Source organism: Dioszegia hungarica (genome assembly GCF_025882075.1).
Source record: "Dioszegia hungarica strain PDD-24b-2 chromosome Unknown MKK02contig_7, whole genome shotgun sequence".
NCBI classification, from domain to species: domain Eukaryota; kingdom Fungi; phylum Basidiomycota; class Tremellomycetes; order Tremellales; family Bulleribasidiaceae; genus Dioszegia; species Dioszegia hungarica.
In genome coordinates, this window is record NW_026515769.1 from 636,079 (window position 1) to 651,633 (window position 15,555).

At 56.6% G+C, this 15,555-nt stretch overlaps 7 protein-coding genes across 7 annotated transcripts; 3 read left to right on the top strand and 4 right to left on the bottom strand.

Annotated features, from left to right (window-relative positions):
• Window positions 1-30: 30 nt before the first annotated feature.
• MKK02DRAFT_43358 (uncharacterized protein) lies at window positions 31-1,462 on the bottom strand (the record flags this gene model as incomplete). Its single annotated transcript, XM_053092384.1, has 3 exons — window positions 31-84; window positions 120-1,136; window positions 1,169-1,462. 3 exons carry the CDS (start codon window positions 1,460-1,462, stop codon window positions 31-33), a joined length of 1,365 nt encoding a protein of 454 aa, XP_052947214.1.
• Window positions 1,463-2,700: 1,238 nt separating this feature from the next.
• On the top strand, window positions 2,701-4,624 carry MKK02DRAFT_36418 (uncharacterized protein; the record flags this gene model as incomplete). Its single annotated transcript, XM_053089423.1, has 5 exons — window positions 2,701-2,962; window positions 2,995-3,311; window positions 3,344-3,572; window positions 3,605-4,179; window positions 4,211-4,624. The coding sequence occupies 5 exons, from the start codon at window positions 2,701-2,703 to the stop codon at window positions 4,622-4,624; spliced, it is 1,797 nt and encodes a 598-aa protein (XP_052947215.1).
• A 22-nt stretch (window positions 4,625-4,646) lies between these two features.
• Window positions 4,647-5,841, bottom strand: MKK02DRAFT_32285 (Zinc/iron permease; the record flags this gene model as incomplete). Its single annotated transcript, XM_053088477.1, has 7 exons — window positions 4,647-4,698; window positions 4,739-4,818; window positions 4,850-5,064; window positions 5,096-5,439; window positions 5,471-5,590; window positions 5,633-5,708; window positions 5,745-5,841. 7 exons carry the CDS (start codon window positions 5,839-5,841, stop codon window positions 4,647-4,649), a joined length of 984 nt encoding a protein of 327 aa, XP_052947216.1.
• A 317-nt stretch (window positions 5,842-6,158) lies between these two features.
• MKK02DRAFT_43361 (putative phosphopantothenate-cysteine ligase) lies at window positions 6,159-7,353 on the top strand (the record flags this gene model as incomplete). Its single annotated transcript, XM_053092385.1, has 5 exons — window positions 6,159-6,320; window positions 6,355-6,389; window positions 6,421-6,826; window positions 6,860-6,979; window positions 7,012-7,353. 5 exons carry the CDS (start codon window positions 6,159-6,161, stop codon window positions 7,351-7,353), a joined length of 1,065 nt encoding a protein of 354 aa, XP_052947217.1.
• Window positions 7,354-7,391: 38 nt separating this feature from the next.
• Window positions 7,392-8,721, bottom strand: MKK02DRAFT_43362 (uncharacterized protein; the record flags this gene model as incomplete). The annotated part of the gene is made up of 9 exons (XM_053092386.1): window positions 7,392-7,401; window positions 7,434-7,741; window positions 7,773-7,928; window positions 7,958-8,014; window positions 8,046-8,172; window positions 8,225-8,274; window positions 8,305-8,405; window positions 8,436-8,529; window positions 8,626-8,721. 9 exons carry the CDS (start codon window positions 8,719-8,721, stop codon window positions 7,392-7,394), a joined length of 999 nt encoding a protein of 332 aa, XP_052947218.1.
• Window positions 8,722-8,864: 143 nt separating this feature from the next.
• Window positions 8,865-14,533, top strand: MKK02DRAFT_24099 (uncharacterized protein; the record flags this gene model as incomplete). The annotated part of the gene is made up of 12 exons (XM_053086840.1): window positions 8,865-9,263; window positions 9,296-10,109; window positions 10,166-11,079; window positions 11,111-11,426; window positions 11,458-11,833; window positions 11,865-12,559; window positions 12,592-12,977; window positions 13,008-13,176; window positions 13,208-13,584; window positions 13,617-13,776; window positions 13,809-14,361; window positions 14,395-14,533. The coding sequence occupies 12 exons, from the start codon at window positions 8,865-8,867 to the stop codon at window positions 14,531-14,533; spliced, it is 5,298 nt and encodes a 1,765-aa protein (XP_052947219.1).
• A 188-nt stretch (window positions 14,534-14,721) lies between these two features.
• MKK02DRAFT_23785 (putative transcriptional activator) lies at window positions 14,722-15,510 on the bottom strand (the record flags this gene model as incomplete). Its single annotated transcript, XM_053086784.1, has 3 exons — window positions 14,722-15,123; window positions 15,173-15,283; window positions 15,370-15,510. The coding sequence occupies 3 exons, from the start codon at window positions 15,508-15,510 to the stop codon at window positions 14,722-14,724; spliced, it is 654 nt and encodes a 217-aa protein (XP_052947220.1).
• Between the last annotated feature and the right edge of the window lie 45 nt (window positions 15,511-15,555).

Consider the following 15,555-nt stretch of genomic DNA (forward strand, 5'->3'; position numbering starts at 1 on the left):
GCTTCAGATCTGACTAGTTGTATGCATATCCTATGTACGAGCCCAGAGATCCGCCGTCGCCAAGCTGAGCAGAATAGACTGAGGCTCTCGTCAGCGTATCCTAAACATATGCAACTCACAGTGTCCCATCTGCTCTCCCTGACTGCCTGCTTGACGCGGGGCGCCCTGCTCGTCTCTATCATGGACCGACACCGATCTGATCGAAGGGGCTTGATGCGAAGCGGGGCTGTGTGATGATCGACTGGCGTGCTTGGGTCCGGGACGTCGTCTTCGGCCATGTACTGACGAGGCGGTAGGATGAGAATGACGTTTGGCGATAGCTCCCCCTCAACGTCGAGCGCCTCCGCCGAGATGTGTTCTGCAGTTGTCTGACTTCTCCCTCCCCTGTCTTCTCCCTCGTTCGGACCCGTTCTTCCCCAGTCTCGCCCGATTTGCTTCCCTCCCTCATCCCGCCGTCCCTCTCGATTCTCTTCCCCTTGCCGCCCTTCCCTACCCACCCGCCACACCCCAACCCTATGCTCCGCCATCTGACACTCCATTTGCCGGATCTGGTCATTGCAGACGTACATCTGCCGCGCCACCCGGTCGCACCGGCTGATCTGCTTCTCTAGCGTCCGAGCGATCCGCACGACCGCCGCAGGTTCCAGCTGGATCTGGCGAAGCGTCTCATCGCGCTGCTCGACCAGCTTGGCGTACTTGCGAGTCAAGCGGTCGAGCTCGGACGTGAGGCGTTTCGACTCGCTTTGGCACGTCGCGAGGATATGGGAGGGGAGGAACCGCGGGGAGGGAGGCGATGCGTCTTGATACTGCAGGAGGGAGGTGGGAGATACGGAAGATGTGGGGACGAGAGACCAGGGGAGAGGTATGTTTTGGAACGGGTTCGCTTGGCGGGATGTAGGTTTGGGCAAGCTTTTCGGCGGCTGAGAAGGTGTGTCCCGCAGCTCCTCCATCGACCCGGCGTCTCGCTTGCTACTCGGCGGTTCGGTCGTCAGGTTGCTAACGAGCAAGGTCAAAGCTGGGGGACGCCGCTTGCTGTCGATACGCTGAGGGGCTGGGGACGGGGAAGGGGGGCTGACGGGCCGACTGGACGGAGAGCGGTCGTCGCAAGCGAGAGCAGACAAGGGGCATGATGTACTCTAGGCATCAGCTCCATCTTGCGTGTACTCACCCTCACATGCGAGACCTTGCGCTCCAACCGGATCGGCGCCAGCAAATCTCCGGCAGATCGGCTCCGCAGCTCAGGCTCGTCATACAGGGCATACTGCGGACGCGGGGGCCGAACAGGTGAAGGACCCGGTAAGGCAAAGTCCCGTGCTTTGAGCGGCGCGGAGACGGGGGTGGTGCTGGTAGGTAACGTGGTACAGGATGCGAGGGGGGTCTTGCGGATGGGCGAGGGTGATGAGCTCTTCCCGTCAAAGATGGGAGTAGTACGTCCAGTCTTGAAGAAGGTCAGGCGTGCCATTGTGCGATGTGGGGTGCGAGAGACAAGACAGGGTGTCAGCTTATGTACCCCGCCTAACCAAACCGCCGATCTGTCGCCTGGCGAACAAAGCAGATCGTTACCAAGGCGGAGCATCCGCACTAGCAACGGCAAAGCACCGCGCTAGCAGGTGATCAGCGACTCAGATCTGTGCTCCGCTGAGCCAATCCGTCGTCAAGGAGACCGTCAGCAGCCCGAGGTAAATGGAAGGGGAAGAACAGAGATCCCGATCGGTGGTGCCGAAGCAGGCTTGCTTCTGGATCGTGCTGCGAGTCACAAGGACAGACTGGTTAATCAGGGTAGGATGGCCAAGACTGTGCTGCGACAAGAGTCGAGAGACGCTATATAGACAAATGCAAAGCCTTCAGCGCGTCGACAAGGTGGCAGCTGAACCGAAACTGAAATTTGAGGAATGTTGGGAGTGGCACCTTCTTTGGCCTCCTTTGGGTGTAGGGACGGCCGGACAGGCATCAAGCCATGACCTGTGAGTAGAGACAATGGACAATGGGAATGCATCAACCATCACGACAATTGAGGCGATGAGCCCGCACAGAAGCAGGCTGGGGCAAGGCATGGGCGACATACAGAACGCTGAGCAAAAAAGATAATTTGGGGTACCCTGACATCAGAAGCCTATAGTGCAGTGGCAACGACATCGTGGCGAGGCGTGTAGCAAGCTACAGAGACCTGCCGGGCTCAGAAAAATCTCGCGAGAAGAAGTCCCCGTAGGGACGTAACGCTTCTCACAGCGTTAAGAACAGATACTACACATGATCTTAGCCAAAAGAGGCCAGAGAGGATACTTTACAGGCGAGTTGACCTCGGACGACGCGCTGCTCACAGGCGACTATCGGCGTTTGCAAAGACCGTCTATGTGGCAGATGGCTGTAGATAGCCCAATTTGAGGTATTGGGCTCCCATATTCGAGGTACATGTTGCGATGTACATGAAGCTCCAGTTGACTTTTTAAGTACTCAGACTTGTCTGATTGAGTGGCGAGCAATCGCGACGTTCAGAACTGGCCTAGGTTTTCCAAGTTGACGATGGTTGATGCGGACGGTTCTTACGGCACGAGGAATGTGTTTTGATTCCATGTACCTATGCATATGTAAAGCAAGCGCTCTCACAGCAGCCTAGCTCAGCCTGCTGCAAGCTCAAGTGCAAGCTGCAAGGCTCTAGATCTGCATACTTCGACCCTGACCGATACCGGCTATGCTAAGATGCGTGCACGTCTTGCCGTCTTCTGGGCGTACTTCACATCTTGTTCAGCATACTCCACTTGGTGCGGAAAGTATTATGAGCTGGCAGCGCCCCACACCCCGCCAGCTCCCGACAGCTACTTTGTCTTTCCCAAATCATCCTCCACGCCTCTGCTAGACTTTCGTTGTACCCCAGCCAGCTCCATATACATCAGTGGGGACCTTCATGACCTTCCAGAGATCATCATGGACGCGAGTCTGACGTATGATGTGGGACTGCCAGGTGGGTCGTAGACTGACATTGCTGATTGCCAGTGAAGGGCATTCGAGGCGAGCTCCTTCAAGTCCAGATCTTTGTCGACGGCGTCCCAATTACTTCAGCGATGGTTCCTCTCGGCTCTATAGGTCATATGGTCTCCATCCCGCTGGAAGGTGTTTCTCCGAGGGTACAGGCGCGGTCCCTCCGCTGCACTGTGAAGCTGGGATCCCATGAATACACCTCCCACGCGGAGCTCCGATATATGCCCGAGAAGAAGGCTGGATCCATTGTCAAGCTGGACAGGCGGACAGGCGGTACATGGGCACGGAGAAAGGGAGAGTGGAAGAGCTTCATCCCCTTTGGCTGGTATGATGTAAGTCTGACCCGCTTTGTAGCTCATTTCAGAGCATCGATACTGCCGAGACGCCCTCGAGTCAACTATTTGACTGGTGGTCGCCTTCCCGTCCCCCTACCAATGCCCAACGCCTCGATAGGGCTCACTCGCTCGGCTCCAATATGATCCACCCGGTGCCTCCGGGTAAAACTTATCAACCAGATGGACCCGCTGCCATCAACGCTTATTTCGATCGTGCTGAGGAGCTCGGCCTCTGGATCATGTACGATATGCGCCACGGTAGGTCATCAATAGGTCGCGCTGATGAGCAGCCCTCCTCGATCTAGCGTCAATTGAAGAACAAGTTCTTGCCTTTCGAGACCGCCCCAATCTCCTCACTTGGTATATTGCCGATGAGCCGGACGGACCCCCCACCCCTCTCGACGCCGTCATCAAAGCTCGAGACCTCATCCACCGACTCGATCCCTACCACCCGATTTCCCTTGTCCTGAACTGCAACGATCACTACTGGACGGCCTTTACTGCCGGTACCGATATACTCCTCGCCGACGTCTACTCGATTGCCATAAATCCCATCTATTCCAAAAAGTGGTCGACCCCAGTTACGCCTACATTCGGTGCCAGCGGATGCGACGGCTGCCAAGGCAACTTTTACGATCTTGCCGATAGGCTAGATAGCTGGGAGGAGAAGAAACGGGTAACGGGGAGGAAACGGGATCTGGTCACTTGGGTTGTACCTCAAGCCTTCGACGATCAGGGGGAGGAGTTTTGGTGGCGAGTACCGGAGGGAAGGGAGGAGGCGGTTCAGGTCATTCTCGCCTGGAACCATGGAGTCATGGGGCACTGTGCCTGGTTAGCGTCCAGCTCTACCCCTGACCTCCTCAATGTGAGTATAGAAGAAGGCTCGGCTGATTTAGAACGCTTCATTTATCGCCTCTCACCTCTACTCTCAATCCTCCTTCCTCATCGATCGAGCTTACTCTCGGAGGCCCATCCGTACCACCCAGCCCCTAGACGGAGAGAATGGGATAGATGTGGCCTCTTGGACAAAACCCCTTTCTGGCGGGATTACCGAAACACTCGTCATGGCGGCTCAGCTCAACTACATTGGCCCAGACGCCAGAGTGGACTTTGGAATTCTCGGCGTCAAGGGCAAGATCAAAGAGGTGTTGTTCGGAGGCGTGTATCAGGATGGAGGAGTGCGGTTTAGGATGGGACGAATCAGCGTGGCGGCGGTGATATTGCGTCACGTCCCTGAGGAAGACAGTCTGTTAGCAATCGGCCCGCCGCAATTGCGAATGGGTATAGGCCAGCCTATGTGCATACTCTAATGATGGTCTCCTACCAGCGAACTCAGCAATACTGGCAGCAACATCCCGCCCAGTAGCAGCCCGATCCGACTGTACTTGCCCAATTGCGCCGATTCATGATCATCAGATGAGGACGCATGGGTGTGTTCGTGCTCTTCTGGATTGGTCGAGGACAGAGGCTGTATGACGGTAGCAACGTAGAGGAAGGAACCGCCCTGTCGTCAGCAACGTCTAACCCACACTCACGGAGAACAACAGCGCGATGCCCGTCCACCATTGCAGACCGTCCACCTCGGATTTGGCGGATCCTGGTGTATTGCCGCCAAACAGGTTGATGATGGTGAACGTCAAGATGGCGCCTAGTGGCGCAGCAAAAGAGAAGATCATGAGTCGCTTTCGGATGCCAGCGTGGTCCAAGCCCAGCGAGAGCAGCGTCGTGGTGAGACCAAGCGCGGTGGGTCCTGACATTAGCCTGGCCACGAGCCTACTCACCCTTATGCACAATCACAGCGAGAAACACGATCAGGCCCAGTCCTCCCTTGTCGCTCATGCTGCTCGCTCCCAACGCAATCCCGTCCGCCGCTCCATGGATGACCAGACCTAGGGTCGCGTTCAGCCCCCTGATGGCGCCGCCAGTCGCGCACTGTCTCCCTTCATCCTTGCCGTCGTGTACATGCATACGTTTCGGTACTATCGGCGAGCGTGAGTTGAGATGTGCGAGGTTCGGACGTCCGTCTTCTTGGGAAGTGCCTGTCAGGGGAGTAGAAGGAGAGGGCGGTGTAGAAGCGGGAGAAGCGTCGTGAGCAGAAGGAGGGTGAGGAGTGAGCGTCTCGATCCTGTCATCAGCCAGAACTAACCAGGACCTACAGTAGCATCAAAGCGAAGCCAGAGAGGAGACTCAGGCCGATGGCGCTGACGGTATCTTGGCTGTGCTCCGAGGCGTGCTTTGAGCCGTGCGGTAGCGAGTCAAATAGAGTCGAAACGCCCCTACTGGTCAGCCGTAGCTCAGCGAAAAGTGATTCCACTGACTCTGGTATGATGATGGTGAGGGCTGCCCCCACCAGTATACCCATCCCGAGCACGGAGACGGCTTTCAATTGTTTTCCTGGTCGTCAGCCAGCTTCTCTCGATCGGGACCTACCGGAAGAAGCTGATTTGAACATCAACGGCAGACTTCCGACCAGCATGCTGGCGACAAACATGGCGACGCATTGCGCCAGGAGTACCACAAGACCCATTGTGCGGAAGTACGAGTGTGAAGATGGAAGAGTGGAAGCAAGCGCTGTAAAAACAGGAGGGGACCTGCGCGGTCTGTAACGCTGAGCTGCGCCTGAAGACGAAGAAGATATGCTTTTCGATCCTTTCTGCTTCGTCTGTCGACAGTGGCGAGGGTGTAGGTGAAGCCTTTGAAACGGGTCCCAATGACAAGATAAGATAAGAAAGCAAATCTGAACTTTGCGGGCGAGCCGACAACTTTTGACCAGTGAAGTCATCGTCATCGCGTCGAACGTCCCCGGAATGACCCCCTCAATAACAGCTCTATCACACTACCATCATGTCGGACTCAGTACAAGCATCAAGTAGCCAGCCATTCTCCACAGAAGCCTACTTTCAATCTCAACAACCGCCGCCAACGCTCGCCGCAAAGACCGCTCAAGTTGCAGCATTTGTCGAGAAATGGCAGGGTGTGAAAGGGAAGCGAGTCGTCCTCATTACTGTAAGCCCAGGACTCAGGCCTGACTGACAGTCAGAGCGGAGGCACGACTGTACCATTAGAATCCAACACGTACGCTCAGCCTCTCCCGAGCTGACCTCAGCGTTCGTTTCCTCGACAACTTCTCTGCCGGTACCCGAGGAGCTACATCCGCCGAATACTTTCTCGCGGCGGGATACGCAGTGGTCTTCTTCCATCGCCTCCATTCGCTACGCCCATTCTCTAGGCACTACTCGCATTCGCTCAATCCCTTCCTCGACCTCTTGACCATCAAGAACGGTACCGAAATCGGGGTCAAGGCGGATGATGCGGCCGGCCTACTCCCGGTTCTTCGGGCGTACAACCAGGCGCAGGAGAGCGGCTCCTTACTGAGTATGGACTTTCAAACGGTCAACGAGTATCTATGGCTGCTTCGCGCCATCACTCGGGAAATGGCTCCCTTGGGACGAAGGGGCATGTTTTACCTCGCTGCAGCGGTGTCTGACTTTTTCCTCCCCGACGAGCGAGTGGTGAGTCGCTCATCGGTCAAGCTTACAGGACAGGCGGAACACAAGATTCAATCCAGCGTTGGAATGTTCTCACTCGAAATGGACCAGGTACCAAAGGTCCTCCGCCCGCTGGTACAGGAGTGGATCCCAGAGGGGTACATTGTCAGCTTCAAGGTAAGTCCAGCTTGGGTGTCGCTCACACCCAGCTTGAAACCGACGAGAACCTCCTCATCCCCAAATCCCGCGCGGCTCTTTCAAGGTACGGCCACCAAGTCGTAGTTGGCAACGATCTTCACCGGCGCAAGCAGGAGGTAGTCTTTGTCGAGCGGTCAGCGAAGGGGACTCCCGCAAAAGGGGCGGGCAATAGCAGGCTGACGGGTGTGCAAACCCCACCCGTCATGGATGCGGATCTGCCTGAGGTCGAAGAGTACGCAGAGACGTGGTTGAAGCTGGATCAACTGCAGGGGAGCGAAGGTCGAGAGGTAGAGATAGAGGAGTTGATCGTCCGAGAACTTGTACTGCGGCATACCAAGTGGACCCAGGAATGAAGCAATATGTACATTGGCTAAAACACGCTCTAGCGGACTTAGGTGGACCTGTTATCAGCGATGACTATCCAAGAACTCACTTTTTACGATCCTTCATGAGGTTCACGATCATCGCCCGAGGGATGTGACTTGTTACCGGGAGATCGAGCGAGATGAGTGGCTTGAAGCGGATGGGCAGCGGCTTGATTGGCCGAGCGTCAATATCTTTAAGGATGGTCTTGAGGTGCGTCTGTGACTGGAGGCGAATGATGGGGGCGAGCTTGATCGGCTCGGGGGAGTTGACTACCGTCTCGCCGTCGTCTTCGATATCGACCAAGAGTTGGGTGACATCTGCTCGTGAACCGATGCCGAATATCGCTTCATACTCGTCAAATTCCCGTTTGAGTCGCTGCTGTCAGCAAAGCTTTCCTTGAACTCACCTTGACGTGCTCGTCACCTAGCGGGTGGTCTCGAGGGCGAAAGACCAAAGAATCGATATGGGTAGGATGCTGCGAGGTAATCCCCGCGGCGGTATATAGGTCTGGCTTGACACCGACCGGGACGATGCCGTGGCAGCTGATGAGGGTTTCGAGTATCTCATCAGCGCATGCTGATTTCAGCTCACCTTGACGGAAACATCAACGTCATATACGTCTGGCATATACAGGTAGATCTGGTGTTGCTGTCGTCAGCTCCGCCTCGCTTGGACTTACCTCTCCGGCAGTAGTAGTTTCCACCTTGGCGCCAGTGACCCCTGCATCCCTTAGGGGACCAGAAGCTACCGAGCCCGCGATACTGGTCCAGACTTCATCCACCGCATCATGGTTCTCTCTCCACAGCCTACGACATTAGGTGTCTCCTCCGGGAGACTTGCCATTTCCCATGTGTCCACTTGGACTTGAGCATGATCACCTTCAAAAGGCGGACGGTGCGATCATGCGCCTATATCAGCACATCCCGGTTGCAGCTCACCTGGTTCTTGACTTCTCCCCTACTCGACGTCCCGCCCTGTTGCTTTATTGGGAGATTCTCATCATGATCAATTTCTGCCAGACGCTCGAGCAGGTGGTTCACTGCATCAGCTCAGCATGACCAGTGCTCACATTCTTCTTTGGCCTGCTCTACCGCTGCGTCTTGTCGAAGATGTTGCTCGGGATCGAGAAAGGCGCCATGACTGGGATGTATCCAGAGACACTGCTGTCAATATCGCTCTGTGGTAAACATACTTGAGTAGTTTCGTGAGAAGTCTTGCTGGGGAGATACTGCTGTCAGTGCCGTCTCCACAAGCTATACCTTTTTCGTAAACTCCTTGATGGACGATGAGCCAGGGGTCCACGCGTACTGAGTAATCTCTTGAGGTATCGTGATGGTCTCGCATTCTCGAGTCATATCGAAGCTTAGTGGGGAGCTGAAGCTGCGTATCGTAGTATACTTATCAGGTTGAGAGGCAGTTGCAGGAGGAAGGAATGACGTCAAATCGACTTGACCAAAATGTTCAAGCTGCTCGATCTCCTTCTCCACCATCCATCATCATGCCTAAAGCAGGCAAATCCTCAGCCTCGTCCGGCACTCGCAAGAAGCACGCCAAAAAGTCTGGCAAGGGCGAGGAAGACGCAGCGGCTCCCCAGCAGCCCGCTCAGAGGGGTCAAAAGAAGCTTAGCAAGGCACAAAAGAAGGCCCAGCCAAAAGTCAAGCAGTATATCCCTCCGCCCAAACCGCCTGCACCGCCTATCCCGGATCCACTCGATGGGCAGGGTCTAGCGCGATCGCTGCCTGCCGACCTGGTGGTCATCCTGCGGAGACTAGGGAAGAAGGACGAGGTGACTAGGCGGAAGGGATTGGAGGAGCTCCGCGAATGGGTCTCGAAGGACGGCGATGAGGTGGAGAAGGAGCTTCAGGAGACTGCCCTCTTCTCCGCAGTGCCTGTCTGGGTGAGTGACATTATGAGCAACTCTGACAGTAGCTGCACAACCTCGCAAGCCTCCTCCAATCCCCCTTCCACCGCTCGCTCTCCCTGCAGCTGCAATCGGACCTCCTCGCTATCCCCTCCATTCGGTCGGCTATCCTCGACTCGCTATCGCTTGGCCTCCTCCCAGGCACTCAGAACCGCGATGTTCTCGGCTCGTGGCTTGTTGCTGCTCTCGAAGATGGGCGTCGAACCGGAGTTACTGCTAGCTGGGAGGGCAGCACCAGCTGGACGGAAGCGGACGGTCGGATCAATCTCGCAGAGCACTTGGGCTCTCTAGTAGAGTACTTGTCACTCGGTATCCTTGACCCCGCTTCACTCCATGACGACATACATCCTGCCCCAGTCTCCAATGCCGTCGCGCCAGCCGTCAAGAAGGGCGGCAAAGCCAAGTTTGTCCTCCCTGCGGAAACAGCGCCAGCTGTTCCAGAAGAGGACACCTCGTCCAGTGAGCGCCTGGCCCGCTACAGGATCGGCGGGCTCGTCGGTCTCTCCCGAGTCGCCCAGGACATTGCCAAGAACAACATCCCGTTACCGGAGGAGCTCGTCGCGCTACTCCGCCATTCGGACGTCTGGTCCTCGCTATCCTCCGAACCGGTGGATGAGGCGGCCAACCTCGGTCTCGAACAGCCAGCCATACGCAAAGCTGCCTACACACTTCTTGATACCCTCATCGACACCTATCCGGAAGAAGTGGGGAGGGAGGAAACTTTGAAACTGCTATCCGTTGCGGTTTTGGCCAGCTGCTGGTCAGAGAAGGACTCGTCGGTGTGGCAACAGGGGGGTCAGGCGATCGTGAAATTTCTAAGTAGTGCGTATCTGTGCTGGCAAGGCTGACCCTAGAATACCGAAACAGCTGGACTATAGCATGTCGAGACGCGACGGATACGCCATCGGAATCAGACGAGGAGAGCGACGAAGAAGAGGAGGACGAAGAAGAGGCCAAGGCATTCAAAGGGGAGGATAACGAAGACGAAGAGCCCAAGACATCATACCCCAAACCCTTTGCCGACTTCCTGGGGTGGGTGTCGACCATCTGCCCTAGCCTTCCTCACCTGACCTATCCCCTCCTCCTCGTTATCGTCTCGACTTTACCCGATGAGCTCCTACCGCTCGAGGGAGGACCCTCGGAACCGCTTCAGAGCTTCCTCACCCATTTATGGTCACCCATGGACGCTCGACTTCTCTCGACCCACTCCCTCCCCAATCAGCAATCCGCGTTCCAGGCATTCTTCCAAGATGCAGTGGATTGCACGGTCTTCCTCCTCGGAAAGGCGATGCGGCGGCAGGATGGTCAGGGAACGGCGGAGTGGCTTGTCCAGGAACAGCTTGTGGGGCGGGCATGGGGAGAGGGAGTTTTGGATATGGGAGCGAAAGGCGGAAAGAGGCGCGGACAGGATACTGCGCCAGAGTTTGAAGCAGACGTCTTTGGCAAGGCGCTGGGCAGGATTGCCTTGCTCGACGAGCCGGTACTGGACAAGGCGGTGGTACAGCTTCGTGACATCCTCGTCACAAGGTGCGGGCAGCTCGAGAGCGACGACTTGTCTAAAGCGTCGAGCAGCTTGTTGCTTCGTACTCCGGCGATTTTGTCTGCCGTTCGAGGCGCGAATGACAATACCGCTGTTCTTGCGGGACTGGCAGAGGTAGCGAAGGCGGTTCACCAGGTGGCGGCGGACGGACTCAGCCGGTCTGCGAGTGCGCAGAGTACCGACGCACCGATCTACGCCGAGGTCCTGCTCTCTGGACTCTCGGGCGGGATTGTAGACGCAGAGACGATACAGGTGAGTCTAGCTCCAATGTTGCTGACCTCAGACCTTTGCTGGCGGACTCAGCAGGACTGCCCCGACCCTAGCTACTCTTCTCTCCCCCTCCCTCTTCATCGGTTTGTTCGAAGCCACGGGAAAATACGCCCCCAGCGCAAATCTGGCGACCTCACTATGGGCCGTCATCGACTCTCCCAACACCCCTCGGGAGACCAGGTTTGCGCTTTCCAACATTTTAGCGGCCACGGCCGACTCTACCTTTGTGGGCGAAGGCGCGCTGGATCAGATCACCCTGGAAGCTACCGAAACGGCCTTGTCCACTTCGGCAGGCGTGGAAGTGGCTGTTTCTGCTATCAAGCGGTCGAGTGAGTGGTCCCAAAGCTTGGCTGACTCCAGATGGATTATCAGACGATGCGCTGCATACCGTCCTCGCTCTCGTCTGCACCTCCATTCACGATCAGGTTGACGACATTATCAACGGGTCTGAGGAAGCCATCATCCCTTCAGCGGCGCTCGACATCTTTTCGGCGTATGCCCAGCAACACCCAGAAGAGACTGCTCAATCCGATGTCCTCCTCCATGCGCTAATCGCGGTCCATCATTTGATCTTCCTCCTGCCCCGGAACTCTATGGAGGAGTTCCAAGCCCCAGCGTCCGCTTTGGCGATATGGAAGACGGTCCAGCAAATGTCCGAGGACGGGCAAGATATTGTCGAGTACAAGGTGTCGGCGGCACTGAGGGATATGCTGGGTCAGGTCTCGTGTCTCATAGAGTAAGCAGAGGACTGGCGTTGCTGATCCTAGACCTGGTATTCTTGTGGATGTCGCCTTGTCCTCCAAGATCGGCAAGAAGCAGCAGTCGCCGTCGGACGTCCGAGATTCGCTACTGCCATCAGCGCAAGCTCTCCTCACCCTGCCCACCGCTCCGGCGTACCCATCATTGTCCATCATCGACCCCCTTGTCCCCGTCACCGATAGCACGGTCGACAGTACCGGTACGTTCGACCACCAGGGCCGATCTCTGGCCGCGCGGTACGCCGAAGCAGCCTTAGCCATCCTTCGCGCGGACCGACAACTCGCACAGACCAGCACCGATCTGCTTGTATTGGTTTTGTTTGCCGCAGTCTTTGCACAAGACACGCTCGACATACCCGTCGGTGGACGCGGCTTCTATGCGCCTTCGGTCAGTCGGATACTTCTCGAGGATCTCGTTCGGGAGGTCAACGGCGCTCTCTCCATCGCTCTGGCGAGCGTGGACGAGGCTGTCGTCAAATGGCACGAGTCTGCGGTTGCTGCGCTGGCGACGAGATCTCCCTCCGAGCCACAGGACTTTCTCCAGCAGCTATTCGTCTCGCTCAAATCTGCATCTGTGGCGAGCCAGAGCGATACCGCTCCTCGCGTCCTGCGCGACGTCCTCAGTCGTCACCTCAGACAGAGTGGAGCTGGCGAAAAGGAGGCCGAAGTATGGCTCGCCTTTGGCATGTCAATGATGGAAAGATGTGAGTCTTTGTCAAGCACGAGCTGACCTCAGCTGCACCCATCTTCATGGCCGTCATTTCCGCCGTCAAGCCCCTCTTGCTCGATTCGGAACGCCTTCAGACTGCTCAAAACCGACTAGCATCGTATCTTACCACTATCAAGCCATCGCAAGCGGCCAAAGAGGCTATTCCCGCACTCCGCCGCCTCCTCGCCTCCGCTCCACCATCAGACGCCCCCTCCCTCTTCCTCCCTCAGCAGCGCGCCATCTTCGTTCTACGGCACGTCGGGCACTGGCTGACCTCCGACGACGCCGACGACTTTGACGAGAGCATGGAGGTCTACGTTGCCCAATTGTACACTGTGCTGGCGCCGGTCGTCCAAGATGTCAGCGGGGGTCACTGGGATGCCATCTTTGATTTGGTCGAAAGCGGTCTTGAGGTGAGTCTAGCATAGGCCGTGCTGATGCAGACCGCTTCAATGGAAGATGTCTCGACCCATCCCTTACTGTACCGCTGCCTCGAGCTCTTACAGCAAGTCCGGGACCTGGCATCGTCAAACAAGGCTCTGCGAGCGCTTTGGGTCGGCAAGGATCGCCAGCTGGAGCTTGTTCTGAAGCTGTTCCTGCAATGTCGTCAAGGTGAGCATGATGTAGACCGCGCTGACTTCAGCCAACACTACTCCGCTTCGGCTTATACACGCGGCGGTGCTCGACCTCCTCCAAGATGTTCCCGATAAAGCTACCGAAGCGGCGGATCTCGGCCAACTGTGCGAGCTGCTACGTCAGTCTACCTCCAGCGCCATCCAGAGCACGGCATACCGGGTCTTGGCCAAGGTCATCAAGACTCGTACCATCGCTCTGGTCGTCGAGGTCGAGGGATCGGTTGCGGAAGCCGAGGAGGGCCATGTTCCAAGGGAGATCCTCCTCCCGGCCGGTCTCGTTGACATTGTTCGGTCTCCCGTGGAGTGGTACAGCGAACTAGCTGTGCCGACCGCCTTGGCTCATCTGCTGGGCTGGATGGCAATCTTGGACCACTTTGATGATGCCGTGAGTAAGATGATTGGCGCGGCTGATGTCAGTCTCGAACTCTGCGCTGGGCATATCTTGACCAGATCAACTCGACCAAGCTCATGGAGGAGTCGTTGATTCCCATGCTCTTTGCTATTCTAGGCGTAACCGAGGTCGGCGCCTGGAACTTTCCATCCAGTCAATTTGGCGTGGACGAGTTTTACCCAGATCGTAAGTCCATGTGTAAACAAAGCTGACAACAGTGCTCGACCCGGAAGAGCTACCGGATCTCGCTCCACTCGCATCTCATCTATTCTACCGCGCCCTTACAACCCTCCCCTCCGCCATGCGCACGTACTACGAATCGCTCAAAGACCGTCAACTCAGCATGTCGATGCTAAACTTCACCGCTAGACACTACAGTCCCGTCATTATCCGGCACGAGTTCTCGGCTCTTCGCGAGCCCTCGGCCATGGCCATTCTGACCGAAGAGGGCCTAAACGTCCGGATCGCTCAGGGAGGAGGTGCTACCGTCGCTGCGGGGACAGGGTCGGCCGAGGCTATCGCCAGCTACGTGGTGGACGAGCAGCCCATGGAGATCGGGATCCGGCTTCCAGCCGAGTTTCCCTTGCGCGGTGTCGAGATCAGGGATCTGAAGCGGGTGGGCGTGCCGGAGAACAAGTGGAGGGGGTGGTTGATGAGCGTCCAGCAGACCATCACGTCGCGGAATGGGTTGATCTTGGAGGCGTTGACAGTGTTCAAGAAGAATGTGTCTTTGCACTTTGAGGGGGTCGTCGAGTGTGCGATCTGTTACTCGTGAGTTGTTGTTGTGGATCAGGCTGACGTCAGCATCATCTCTCTGACGGATCGGACCTTGCCTACTAAGCCATGTCGGACATGCAAGAATCGATTCCATGCCAGCTGCTTGTTCAAGTGGTTCAACTCGAGTCACTCGTCAAGTTGTCCGATGTGTAGGGCGTTATTCTAGGGGGTATAATCATGTGAAATGCATAATCTAGACTAGCAGCTGCGGTCTCGCTCACTTCCTACCCAGCGAGACCGAGAGCTTCCCGAGAGCGCCATTCCGGGGTGACCTGCGAACGGGGTTGACGCGAGGACGGGGTGATGATGCTGCCCTGCGATTGCGAGCCGACTGTTCCTGTTGGCACCGTGGTGTTATCCCTTCCTGCCCATACGCTCCTTCCGGCGCCTATGGGCTGAGGCGTATACCCTTCTGCTGCCGCCCTCATGTCTCCTTCTTCTTGCTGTTCTTCCTCTTGCGTTTCCTCCCATCTGTTTCTTCCTCCTCCTCTCCAGCGCGTTTCCCTCCGTCTTCATCCTCGTTGTATGCGAGCTTTTGCTTGGCCTGTGAGAGCTGATGCTGTCGGATATCAGCCAGTGCGCTTCAGCGCGCTTTGGCAGTTCCAATCCCAAACTCACCTCTCTGTACTTTGCCAGATAAATCTTCAAGACCTCTTCATAGTTGTCAAAGCCGAGTGCCCGCATGGACGTGAGGATATCCTCCCCATTGATCGTTTTGCGCTTCTCGGTCAAGGTCTTGTCGGCCGCTTCGCTAGTCTACATGATCAGCCAAGGAGTCGCAGATGAGAAGGTGAGAGGCACTCACGATGAAGGCAATATACTCAGAGACGCACTCCTGCACACACTCCTTGGCCTCTTTCGACACCTTTGCAGAAGGCGGAAGGGCGTTCTTCATGATCCGAGCGACATTCGCTATCTGCCTGGATTAGCCTCGTGGCTGAAGTGGATAGACACAGGTGTCTCGGCCAAAAGAAGAGCTTTGCGAGCGCTGGAGGGACTGACCGGTAACCATCGGTCCTGTTCTCGGAACTCGTCCACCTGCGCATCGGTAAAAGGTTCTAATTCACGGAACGTCTCGGTGTTGACTGCCGGAACTGCGCCGATTGGGGCTAGGCCGCGGACTCTAGGAAGCGATTCGTTCATATCTGACTGGAAGTAGATGTGGATGGACACGGTGGAGAGAGAGAT